Source organism: Balaenoptera physalus, assembly GCF_965194825.1.
Source record: "Balaenoptera physalus genome assembly, chromosome: 2".
Taxonomy (NCBI): domain Eukaryota; kingdom Metazoa; phylum Chordata; class Mammalia; order Artiodactyla; family Balaenopteridae; genus Balaenoptera; species Balaenoptera physalus.
The window spans coordinates 9,855,481-9,868,680 of record NC_138883.1 but is presented as its reverse complement, the minus strand read 5'-3'; the positions used below and the strand labels follow the sequence as shown (position 1 = coordinate 9,868,680).

The following is a 13,200-nucleotide window of genomic DNA, read 5'->3' as shown; positions in this document are numbered from 1 at the left end:
GTAGATAGTGGCCAATATTTTAAGGTGAGGAAATTTCATATGGAAATCTGGATTTCAAGTTTTTCATAAAATATCCCATCTGGCCGAGTGGAGCCAGCATCACCTCCCAAAAGGCCACAAGCATCCGCCCTTGTGCTGGGGTTTCCTTCCAGCAAGCTGAGAAGACGGTGGGATGGTTCTCGTGCCCTGTGCCTGTATCAAGTGGGAAGGGAAGACATCAGTTAGAAAGGCAATGTTTCCTCCTGGGTGTATATCCGGAAAAGAGGAAAGCTCTAATTAGAAAAGATACATGCACGCCAATGTTCATAGCAGCACTATTTACAATAGCCAAGACATGGAAGCAGCCTAAGTGTCCATCAACAGATGAATGGATAAAGAAGATGTGGTACATATATACAATGGAATATTACTCAGCCATAAGAAAGAATGAAATAATGCCATGTGCAGCAACATGGATGGACCTGGAGATCATCATATGTGAAATAAGTCAGACAAAGAAAGACAAATATCATATGATATCGCTTATATGTGGAATCGAAAAAAAATGATACAAATGAACATATTTGCAAAACAGAAACAGACTCACAGACATTGAAAACAAACTTATAGTTACCAAAGGGGAAAGGTGGGGGAGTAGGGATAAATTGGGAGTATGGGATTAACAGATACGCACTACTATATATAAAGTAAACAACAAGGACCTACTGTATAGTACAGGGAACTATATTCAATATCGTGTAATAACATATAACAGAAAAGGATCAAAAAAAGGATATAGGTATATACATATATATATGTATAACCGAATCACTTTGCTGTACACCTGAAACTAACACAGTATTGTAAATCAACTATACTTCAATTAAAATAAAAAAGAAAGACAGTGTTTCAAAAAGAGTAGTGGGATGGGAGGGACGGCCTACGGATTTTCTGGGCTCGTAGGGCTCCTTTTCAACAGCCGCAGGTGTGCCCCGCATCCACGTGGAGACTTCCTGGATTACAGCCCACCAGCACTTTCCCCGGCAATGCGCTTTCCAGACAGTTCCACCAAGGGCACCAGTCAAAGTGTCTGTTTGCCTAGAGGTTGCAACGTGGGCTCTGACTCTGTAGGAGCTGGAATACCAGCTCCACTCTCACGGGCTGTGAGGCCTCGGGCAAGCGTGTGACCTAAACCTCAGCATCTTCGTCTGTAAATAGCACCTACTGCCGGGAAACGAGAGTAAGTGAAGACGATGCATGGAAAACGGGGAGCGGGCTAATTGGCAGCTATTTTTATTGTTGTTACGGTGTTTTTCTTGCTGTTGCTGTTGGTAGGCATCCCAGGTCTCAGTTTCATTCTCCCAGAAGCAGACTCTGAGATCAGGAGGCAGATGGTTGGTGGGAAGGAAAGATCCCAAGACACACCATGAAGGGGTGGTAAGAGGAGACAGGGAGGCCAAGGCAGCCAAGAAGGGGTGCATGATTAAGCCCTGTATCATTGTGGGCAACTGCCCCACAATCTTGCTGGGGGCTCCGGGACCAATGCAGCCCACAGAGCTCACAGTGTCCACCCTTCTCCCCACCACCCGTGTGAGCCTGGGAGCTGTGGTGTTGACACACCCATGCCTGTTGTTCATAGGTTGAGCCTATCCCCAGAGACTGCTCATCTCCTGGCCTGCATGGGGGTGGGTGGGGTGGGCTTCTGCAGCCAGAGAAATGCCGGTGCCAACATTTGGGAGTTGAGTGGTCAGACCCGAAGGACTAAAGGTGAGGAGATCTGGGCAGGACACCAACCGCATCTGCTAGAGCTCATGTTACTCTTTTACGTGGATGCAAGATTTGTATTCAATTCCATAATAGGTCCGTGTTTATTTTAATATAAAAATATTTGGGAAAATGTATATATTGGGCCCCAAGAATTGAGCAAAACTGGCATTATTAAAAAGTGCTTCATTTTACCCTGCAACTCTTTGGACTCCCTGGCACACGGATAAACACACACACACACCCCAAGATATCCATGACCCAGTTTGTGAAAATAGGACCAACCTCACCTCGTGTGAACCTCACACCAATCTTGTGCATTAGGCATATTTTATCCCCACAGATGTGGAAATGGAGACCGAGGGTTTGGGGTGACTGATTTGCTTAGACCTCAGCTAGAAAGTAGGTGAAAACCTCTGGAAGGTGGCCCTGCAGCTGCAAGACCGTCTGTCACACAGGCTACAGAGGGGGGCTGCCGAGACAGGTGCCCCAGCTAGGCTCAGAAAGAGGACCAACACCAAGAGCTCTAACAAAGAATTGGCAGGATCGGGGCTCACCGGATTGGGGGGAGGGGAGGGGGGGAGGAGGGGGGAGGAGGGGGGAGGAGGAGGGAGGGAAGGAGCATGCCTCCCAGGTTTCCAATTTGGAGTACCGGCTGGACAGGGGTGCCCTTAGTTACGACAGGAAGCCCAGGAGGAGCGGCTTTGGAGGGTCTGAGAAGACAATGGGGCTTCATGAGCTGATGCTGAGGGCCATCTGAGGGGAGAGTCCAGGAGATGGATGGATAGATGGGTCTGGAAGTGGGAAGACTGGTGGGACTGGGGACTCAGACCTGGGAAGCCCTTGCCACTGAGAGTAATTATGACCGTGAGGGTAGAAGACATCACCCAGAGCAACAGTCAGCTCTACCCACCACCAGAGCCTACCATCAAGCCTCTTAGATAGCCTCAACCACCAGAGGGCAGAGAGCAGAAGCAAGAAAAACTACAATCCTGCAGCCTGCGGACCAAAAACCACAGTTACAGAAAGATAGAGAAGATGAAAAGGCAGAGGGCTATATACCAGATGAAGGAACAAGAAAAAACCCCAGAAAAACAACTAAACGAAGTGGAGATAGTCAACCTTCCAGAGAAAGAATTCAGAATAATGATAGTGAAGATGATCCAGGACATCGGAATAAGAATGGAGGCAAAGATTGAGAAGATGCAAGAAATGATTAACAAAGACCTAGAAGAATTAAAGAACAAACAAACAGAGATGACCAATACAATAACTGAAATGAAAACTACACTAGAAGGAATCAATAGCAGAATAACTGAGGCAGAAGAACGGATAAGTGACCTGGAAGACAGAATGGTGGAATTCACTGCTGCGGAACAGACTAAAGAAAAAAGAATGAAAAGAAATGAAGACAGCCTAAGAGACCTCTGGGACAACATTAAACGCAACAACATTCGCATTATAGGGGTCCCAGAAGGAGAAGAGAGAGAGAAAGGACCAGAGAAAATATTTGAAGAGATTATAGTCGAAAACTTCCCTAACATGGGAAAGGAGATAGCCACCCAAGTCCAGGAAGCGCAGAGAGTCCCATACAGAATAAACCCAAGGAGAAACACGCCGAGACACATAGTAATCAAAGTGGCAAAAATTAAAGACAAAGAAAAATTATTGAAAGCAGCAAGGGAAAAACGACAAATAACATACAAGGGAACTCCCATAAGGTTAACAGCTGATTTCTCAGCAGAAACTCTGCAAGCCAGAAGGGAGTGGCATGATATACTTAAAGTGATGAAAGGGAAGAACCTACAACCAAGATTACTCTACCCGGCAAGGATCTCATTTACATTTGATGGAGAAATCAAAAGCTTTACAGACAAGCAAAAGCTAAGAGAATTCAGCACCACCAAACCAGCTCTACAACAAATGCTAAAGGAACTTCTCTAAGTGGGAAACACAAGAGAAGAAAAGGACCTACAAAAACAAACCCAAAACAATTAAGAAAATGGTCATAGGAACATACATATCGATAATTACCTTAAACGTGAATGGATTAAACGCCCCAACCAAAAGACATAGACTGGCTGAATGGATACAAAAACAGGATCCATATATATGCTGTCTACAAGAGACCCACTTTAGACCTAGGGACACATACAGACTGAAAGTTAGGGGATGGAAAAAGATATTCCATGCAAATGGAAATCAAAAGAAAGCTGGAGTAGCTATACTCATATCAGATAAAATAGACTTTAAAATAAAGAATGTTACAAGAGACAAGGAAGGACACTACATAATGATCCAGGGATCAATCCAAGAAGAAGATATAACAATTATAAATATATATGCACCCAACATAGGAGCACCTCAATACATAAGGCAACTGCTAACAGCTATAAAAGAGGAAATCGACAGTAACACAATAATAGTGGGGGACTTTAACACTTCACTTACACCAATGGACAGATCATCCAAAATGAAAATAAATAAGGAAACAGAAGCTTTAAATGACACAATAGACCAGATAGATTTAATTGATATATATAGGACATTCCATCCAAAAACAGCAGATTACACATTCTTCTCAAGTGCGCACGGAACATTCTCCAGGATAGATCACATCTTGGGTCACAAATCAAGCCTCAGTAAATTTAAGAAAATTGAAATCATAACAAGCATCTTTTCTGACCACAACGCTATGAGATTAGAAATGAATTACAGGGAAAAAAACGTAAAAAAGACAAACACATGGAGGCTAAACAATACGTTACTAAATAACCAAAAGATCACTGAAGAAATCAAAGAGGAAATAAAAAAATACCTAGAGACAAATGACAATGAAAACACGACGACCCAAAACCTATGGGATACAGCAAAAGCGGTTCTAAGAGGGAAGTTTATAGCTATACAAGCCTACCTAAAGAAACAAGAAAAATCTCAAGTAAACAATCTAACCTTACACCTAAAGAAACTAGAGAAAGAAGAACAAACAAAACCCAAAGTTAGCAGAAGGAAAGAAATCATAAAGATCAGAGCAGAAATAAATGAGATAGAAACAAAGAAAACAATAGCAAAGATCAATAAAACTAAAAGTTGGTTCTTTGAGAAGATAAACAAAATTGATAAGCCATTAGCCAGACTCATCAAGAAAAAGAGGGAGAGGACTCAAATCAATAAAATCAGAAATGAAAAAGGAGAAGTTACAACAGACACCACAGAAATACAAAGCATCCTAAGAGACTACTATAAGCAACTTTATGCCAATAAAATGGACAACCTGGAAGAAATGGACAAATTCTTAGAAAGGTATAACCTTCCAAGACTGAATCAGGAAGAAACAGAAAATATGAACAGACCAATCACAAGTAATGAAATTGAAACTGTGATTAAAAATCTTCCAACAAACAAAAGTCCAGGACCAGATGGCTTCACAGGTGAATTCTATCAAACATTTAGAGAAGAGCTAACACCCATCCTTCTCAAACTCTTCCAAAAAATTGCAGAGGAAGGAACACTCCCAAACTCATTCTATGAGGCCACCATCACCCTGATACCAAAACCAGACAAAGACACTACAAAAAAAGAAAATTACAGACCAATATCACTGATGAATATAGATGCAAAAATCCTCAACAAAATACTAGCAAACAGAATCCAACAACACATTAAAAGGATCATACACCACGATCAAGTGGGATTTATCCCAGGGATGCAAGGATTCTTCAATATACGCAAATCAATCAATGTGATACACCATATTAACAAACTGAAGAATAAAAACCATATGATCATCTCAATAGATGCAGAAAAAGCTTTTGACAAAATTCAACACCCATTTATGATAAAAACTCTCCAGAAAGTGGGCATAGAGGGAACCTACCTCAACATAATAAAGGCCATATATGACAAACCCACAGCAAACATCATTCTCAATGGTGAAAAACTGAAAGCATTTCCTCTAAGATCAGGAACGAGACAAGGATGTCCACTCTCACCACTATTATTCAACATAGTTCTGGAAGTCCTAGCCACGGCAATCAGAGAAGAAAAAGAAATAAAAGGAATACAAATTGGAAAAGAGGAAGTAAAACTGTCACTGTTTGCGGATGACATGATACTATACATAGAGAATCCTAAAACTGCCACCAGAAAACTGCTAGAGCTAATTAATGAATATGGTAAAGTTGCAGGATACAAAATTAATGCACAGAAATCTCTTGCATTCCTATACACTAATGATGAAAAATCTGAAAGAGAAATTATGGAAACACTCCCATTTACCATTGCAACAAAAAGAATAAAATACCTAGGAATAAACCTACCTAGGGAGACAAAAGACCTGTATGCAGAAAACTATAAGACACTGATGAAAGAAATTAAAGATGATACCAACAGATGGAGAGATATACCATGTTCTTGGATTGGAAGAATCAACATTGTGAAAATGAGTATACTACCCAAAGCAATCTACAGATTCAATGCAATCCCTATCAAATTACCAATGGCATTTTTTACGGAGCTAGAACAAATCATCTTAAAATTTGTATGGAGACACAAAAGACCCCGAATAGCCAAAGCAGTCTTGAGGCAAAAAAATGGAGCTGGAGGAATCAGACTCCCTGACTTCAGACTATACTACAAAGCTACAGTAATCAAGACAATATGGTACTGGCACAAAAACAGAAACATAGATCAATGGAACAAGATAGAAAGCCCAGAGATTAACCCACGCACCTATGGTCAACTAATCTATGACAAAGGAGGCAAAGATATACAATGGAGAAAAGACAGTCTCTTCAATAAGTGGTGCTGGGAAAACTGGACAGCTACATGTAAAAGAATGAAATTAGAATACTCCCTAACACCATACACAAAAATAAACTCAAAATGGATTAGAGACCTAAATATAAGACTGGACACTATAAAACTCTTAGAGGAAAACATAGGAAGAACACTCTTTGACATAAATCACAGCAAGATCTTTTTTGATCCACCTCCTAGAGTAATGGAAATAAAAACAAAAATAAACAAGTGGGACCTAATGAAACTTCAAAGCTTTTGCACAGCAAAGGAAACCATAAACAAGACGAAAAGACAACCCTCAGAATGGGAGAAAATATTTGCAAATGAATCAACGGACAAAGGATTAATCTCCAAAATATATAAACAGCTCATTCAGCTCAATATCAAAGAAACAAACACCCCAATCCAAAAATAGGCAGAAGACCTAAATAGACATTTCTCCAAAGAAGACATACAGACGGCCACGAAGCACATGAAAAGCTGCTCAACATCACTAATTATTAGAGAAATGCAAATCAAAACTACAATGAGGTATCACCTCACTCCTGTTAGAATGGGGATCATCAGAAAATCTACAAACAACAAATGCTGGAGAGGGTGTGGAGAAAAGGGAACCCTCTTGCACTGTTGGTGGGAATGTAAATTGATACAGCCACTCTGGAGAACAATATGGAGGTTCCTTAAAAAACTAAAAATAGAATTACCATATGACCCAGCAATCCCACTACTGGGCATATACCCAGAGAAAACCGTAATTCAAAAAGACACATGCACCCGAATGTTCATTGCAGCACTATTTACAATAGCCAGGTCATGGAAGCAACCTAAATGCCCATCAACAGACGAATGGATAAAGAAGTTGTGGTACATATATACAATGGAATATTACTCAGCCATAAAAAGGAACGAAATTGAGTCATTTGTTGAGACGTGGATGGATCTAGAGACTGTCATACAGAGTGAAGTAAGTCAGAAAGAGAAAAACAAATATCGTATATTAATGCATGTATGTGGAACCTAGAAAAATGGTACAGATGAGCCAGTTTGCAGGGCAGAAGTTGAGACACAGATGTAGAGAATGGACATATGGACACCAAGGGGGGAAAACTGCGGTGAGGTGGGGATGGTGGTGTGCTGAATTGGGCGATTGGGATTGACATGTATACACTGATATGTATAAAATTGATGCCTAATAAGAACCTGCAGTATAAAAAAACAAACAAAACAACTAATACTAAACTTTCATTGGGTTATTTGTATGGAAATATGTTAATATAAATGTTTCAGACATTACATGAAATTCCTAAAAATCTTATATTTGTATTTGTATGGAAATATGTATGGAAATATGTTAATATAAATGTTTCAGACATTAAAAAAAAAAAAAAAAAAAAAAGAAGACATCACCCAGGGAGAAGGAGGAGAGGGCAGGGGAGAGCAGACCCCAGGGCAGAGGAGCTCCCACATTCAAGGCCAGGCAGAGGATGAGCCAGTATGATGACTAAGGGTGGTCACAGTGGCCAAGGGACAACCTGGATCAAAAAGGACAAGGTGGCCGAGGGCAGAATGTTAGGGTCCCCAGAGCCTCCCTGGGGCTGGCACACAGTCTTGCTCTAAGATGACTTTTTTTTTTATTGAATGAAAAATTCTTTAAATTCTGTAGTGCTTCACAATTTTCAAGAGTTTCACACACATGGTTTCATATAATCCCATAATTACCCTTTGTTCCCCCTACCCCTGTCTTGCCCCTCCCCTTTCCCTCTCCCCACTGACAACCACTAGTTTGTTCTCTGTATCTGTGAGTCTGCTTCTTTTTTGTTTTATTCACTAGTTTGTTGTATTTTTTAGATTCCCCATATAAGTGATATCATACAGTATTTGTCTTTCTCTGTAAGACGACTTTTTTGATTGAAAAAGTGCGCGAATGAATTGCATTTCCTTAGTGCTTTGCAGCTTGCAAAGTTCCGCCGTAGCTCTGGGCCCATTTGACCCTTGGAGGGGGCAAGCAAGACTGACCCCAGGGCTCCAAAAACTTTCTGTTGGTGGCAAACTGAACTTATAGGTGCTTCATGGGGTAATTTCTCCTGCCTTCAGCTGGGCCAGACACTTGGGCCCTTCCCTGGCTCCCCAAGGCTCTGTCTGGCCCTGAGGGCAACTAATCGGTGCCCTGGGCTTAAGCGCTTTCCCAGAGCCCCCGTCTGCCCCCCTCTCACGCCCCTAAACCCCAGGCTGGTTACTTGCACCGAGCGGGGCTATTTGGTGTGTGAGAGCTGATTGGTTTTTGACAAATCCAGTCTGGCCTCTTTTTAGCACCTACTCATCCCCCAGGGGCAGGAAACCTGATATTTTAATGATTTACTCCAGACCCTTTGGGGCGTGGGGTGGTGATTGTGTGAAGCCAAATTCCCTGCGGAGGCAGGCCTGGGAGATGTAATTAGCAGGTGAGGACTCTCTGGGTTGGGAAATCAGGTGCTGTCAGCGCACAGTGGGCTGTGCCGTTGTTACCCCACTTCCATTCCAGCCGGAGCAACTCTTCATCTCCCAGAAGCACAGGGACAGCCTTCCCGGTCCCGGAAGGAGAGAGGCTTTCAGGAGAGGGGGCTCTTTTGTGCCATGACTGCACAAACGTTTCCTCTCTGTTTCTGTTTGTTTGACCCCCATTTGCCTGTTTTCCCCCAACCCTTTTTCTTTCTTCCCTAAAAGATTTTCCTACATTTTGCTGATCCTTTCTTTGGATAACAGAAGCTCAGAGGAAAAAAGAGGCAGAAGTTCAACCTCTTTGTTTCATACATGGAGAAACTGAGGCCCAGTGAGGATAAAAGACTTACCCAAGGTCCTACAGTGAGTTAATATGATCAGTATCATCGCCACCACCATCATCACCATCATCCCTACCATCGGCCTCACCATCGTCATCATCAACATCATCACCATCATCACCACCACCACCACCATCATCATCATCATCATCACCATCAGCAGCAGCAGCATCACCATCATCAACAAGATCACCACCACCATCATCATCATCATCACCACCATCATCATCAGCTCTACCACCACCACCACCATCATCATCACCATCATCATCATCAAAATCACTGCCATCATTATCACTACCTCCACCACTGCCATGGTCATCATCAGCATCAACACCACCATCATCACCACCACCATCAGCAGCAGCATCATCACCATCATCAACAAGATTACCACCACCATCATCATCATCATCACCACCATCATCATCACCTCTACCACCACCACCATCATCAACATCATCACCATCATCATCACCTCTACCACCACCACCACCATCATCATCACCATCATCATCATCAAAATCACTACCATCATTATCACTACCTCCACCACTGCCATAGTCATCATCAGCATCAACACCACCATCATCACCACCACCATCAGCAGCAGCAGCATCACCATCATCAACAAGATCACCACCACCATCATCATCATCATCATCACCACCATCATCATCACCTCTACCACCACCACCACCACCATCATCATCACCATCATCATCATCAAAATCACTGCCATCATTATCACTACCTCCACCACTGCCATGGTCATCATCGCCATCATCACTACCATCATCATCATCACCACCACCACCACCACCACCACCATCATCATCACCATCACTATCACTATCACCATCACCATCATTTATTTGTTTATACCCAACATTATTTCAAAAAGGATCTAGGGCACCTTAGCCACCATGATCTTGGGTCTAGAGACTCCTTCCTTGGGGGTCCTCCTTCCCCCATCTTATCCCCCTCTCTCTTTCTGCAGGTCTTACACTGCCTCTTCCTCCCCATCCTCCCTTCCCCACACCAGGAGATGCCTTCTGTCTGTCATCTAGGAACTTCCCTCCAGTTCTCTTACCCCCTTTCCAGTTATTTCACATGTATGACCTTCTTTTCAAATCCCCTCTGTCTCTACTTCTTCCTTTTGCTTCGGGGATGCCGAAATAGAAGGATCCTGGAGAAGAAACATATAAAACACAGAGGATGGGGGCTGGAGTGGAAATGAAGAAAGTAGCACGTGGTGTAAAGTGAAAGGGTCCCAGGCAAGCTGCTTCTTCAGCTCCACAGCCAGGTAGGTGGGGACGCGGACGAGCCACTTCCCATCTCTGCGCCTCAGTCTCCTCGTTCAGAAAATGGTCTGAGGAGAAGGAAGGAAGGACTTTGCTGGAAGATCTGCAAGCCCCATGCAGTTTTCACATTGCACGACTCCAACAGCATGAGAAGGAGGGAGGAGAGAGGGGGCCCCTAGTCTGGGCGTTCCTTGAAGAGGGCAGAGGAAACTGTCATCACAGCCCCCAGCCTCTAAAATCTGGGCTGCATCTCCACACCCCACTGGGGGATTAGGGTTTCAGCTCCCAGCTCTCCTGACAGGCCATTCCTTTCTCTGGACGCCTCTCACTGGAGCCTCCTTATGCGGGGCCCCGCAGGCCCACTTGTGAAGGCATCAGTGCCCTGATCTGTGCAGGAACAGCCACCCCGGCAGGGTCACCCTCTAGGCTGTGCCCTTCTGGGCCAGCTCCTGAGTGCAGAAATCTCCAGCCTGTATTCTTCCTGCCTCCACCCTCTCCACGTCCTCTTCCCTACACTCCACCCTCCCAGCCTTGCTCTCTGCAGCCTGACACTTCAAAATGCAGGGTCCAACTTCAGCTGGATTTGGCCAGAAAATATGCATCCATCACAGCTGCGTCTTTGGAAGGAGAATGAAATTCACAAACTGTCCTCCAGGAGCCTCCCAGCCGGGAGGAAGGCGGCTCCACTCTCCTCCCCAGAGTGATGAGCGAAGGGACAGATGACTTCAATCTGCCTGGGGGGCCCCCTTGAGCCCAGGGCAAGGGGCCCAGCCAAGGCCTGAGTTATGCCGGGCAGAGCAAGTCTGACAGGCCGGCCAGGCCGCCTTTCCCGAGGCGGCCTAATGAGGCGCTTCCAGTGAACGGCTGCAAGGAGAGGAGGCCAAAGCGCTGAGGATACCGGGGGACCAACTCAGTCCTGGAACAACTGACCTGGCCATGCCTCGTTCCAGCAATCCATCCCCAGCTCAGCCTGGCAGCTCCAGTCTGCTTGGACGTTCATGGCTCCCAAGGGCTGCGCCCTTTCGGAAAGAAGAATGCAAGGTGGCCCCAAAATAAATGGAGGTGCAGCTAAGAGCAGCGCCCTTCCCCTCACTTGGGGATGATGGAAAGGGATGCATAGTCGTCTTCCAGACACAGATGAGACTTCAGGAAGGATAGGCACCTTTACTGCACACGCACTGTACCAGGCCCTGTGCTGGGCACTAGAACTCCTGCTATGGTGCGGTCATGGTCACTTTCGTGTGGTGAGGTCAGACAGCTGCTAAGCAGAACAATCTGGGTTCGAACCCAGCCCCGCCTGAGTCCAAAGCTATGCTTCTCCCTATCATGTCATGTCGACTCCAACTCCGACCATTCGCTCCAAACAACCCACTCATCACAGCGATGCAAAAACCGAAGTCGGGGGTAAGTGGCTTCCACAGATCAAATGGATGGGGCCTAGTCCCGTGTGGTCCACGTGAAGGCGGGTGGATGGAGAGGAGGTGAAGGAGGAAGGCTGGAGCCAGGCAACGGCGGTGATGGGCCAGCTGAGGAGTGAGCCAGGAGGCCAGGGGGCCGGGGTAGGTGGGGTCGGCGCAGGAAGAAGAGAGAGCAGGCGGAAGACGTTTGAGGAGGGCTGGATGTGATCTGAGCTGTTTCTGTCCAGAAATTTTGCCAGCTGCACGGGACAGGGATGGCCGGAGAGGAAGACTGAAGACGGGGCTGTGGCTTAGGAGCCATGAGGAGGGCCCAGGTGGGCCCGAGGGGAGGGCAGAGCCCGGAATGGTCATGGAGGGAGGGCGAGGCTAGGCATTTCGAGGGAGAGGTGAGGACAGGAGCAGGGCAAGGTGGCCTGATGTTTCTGGAGATGGAGAAAAGCAGGTCCATCAACCCAGAAAAGAAAAGCAGAGGAAAAATGGGTCACCCGGGCACAGGCTGGGTTTGGGGAAAGCTGGGGAGGCGTTGGGAAAATCAACCTGGGGCTTAAAGTCAGGGCGGGAATGTGGATTTAGGAGCCACTCTGCACTTTCAACATTCCTTCCTTCATTCATTAAATATGCATTGAAAAACCTCCTGTTTCAGGCTCTGGACTAGACGATGAGGGAGACAAAGATGACTTTGTAATGGTCCTTGCACTGCAGGAGCTCAGACGTCCCCATGCCCGCAGCAGGGAGGACAGCTCAGAGTCCTCACCTTCTCCTTCCTCTGAGACAAGACCCAGGACGTCCTCATCTCAACACCCCCCAGCTCGGTCCGTCCCCCTCTCCATCACCCCATAGCCATAACCCCCATATCCATTATCCCATCTCCATCATCGCCTTCTCCATCACTCCCATCTCCACCTATCCCCGTCTCTATTCACCCTCCATCTCCATCACCCCCACCTTCACCTACCCCCCAACCTCCATCACCCCCTTCTCCATCCATCCCCATCCCCATCACCCCCATCTCCATCCATCTCCCATCTAGACTCCTCCATCTCCATCTACCCCTTTCCCCATCCATCCTCTTCTCCATTCACCTCCATCTCTCTCATCCTCATCTCCCTCATCCCC

The 13,200-nt window shown here is 45.4% G+C and overlaps 1 protein-coding gene across 1 annotated transcript; it reads left to right on the top strand.

Moving 5' to 3' along the window:
* Nucleotides 1–2,373: 2,373 nt before the first annotated feature.
* LOC309654406 (uncharacterized protein) lies at nt 2,374–12,262 on the top strand. Its single transcript, XM_082448310.1, has 2 exons — nt 2,374–2,641; nt 7,962–12,262. The coding sequence occupies exon 2, from the start codon at nt 9,395–9,397 to the stop codon at nt 10,271–10,273; it is 879 nt and encodes a 292-aa protein (XP_082304436.1). The 5' UTR covers nt 2,374–2,641; nt 7,962–9,394; the 3' UTR covers nt 10,274–12,262.
* The last annotated feature ends 938 nt before the right edge of the window (nt 12,263–13,200 follow it).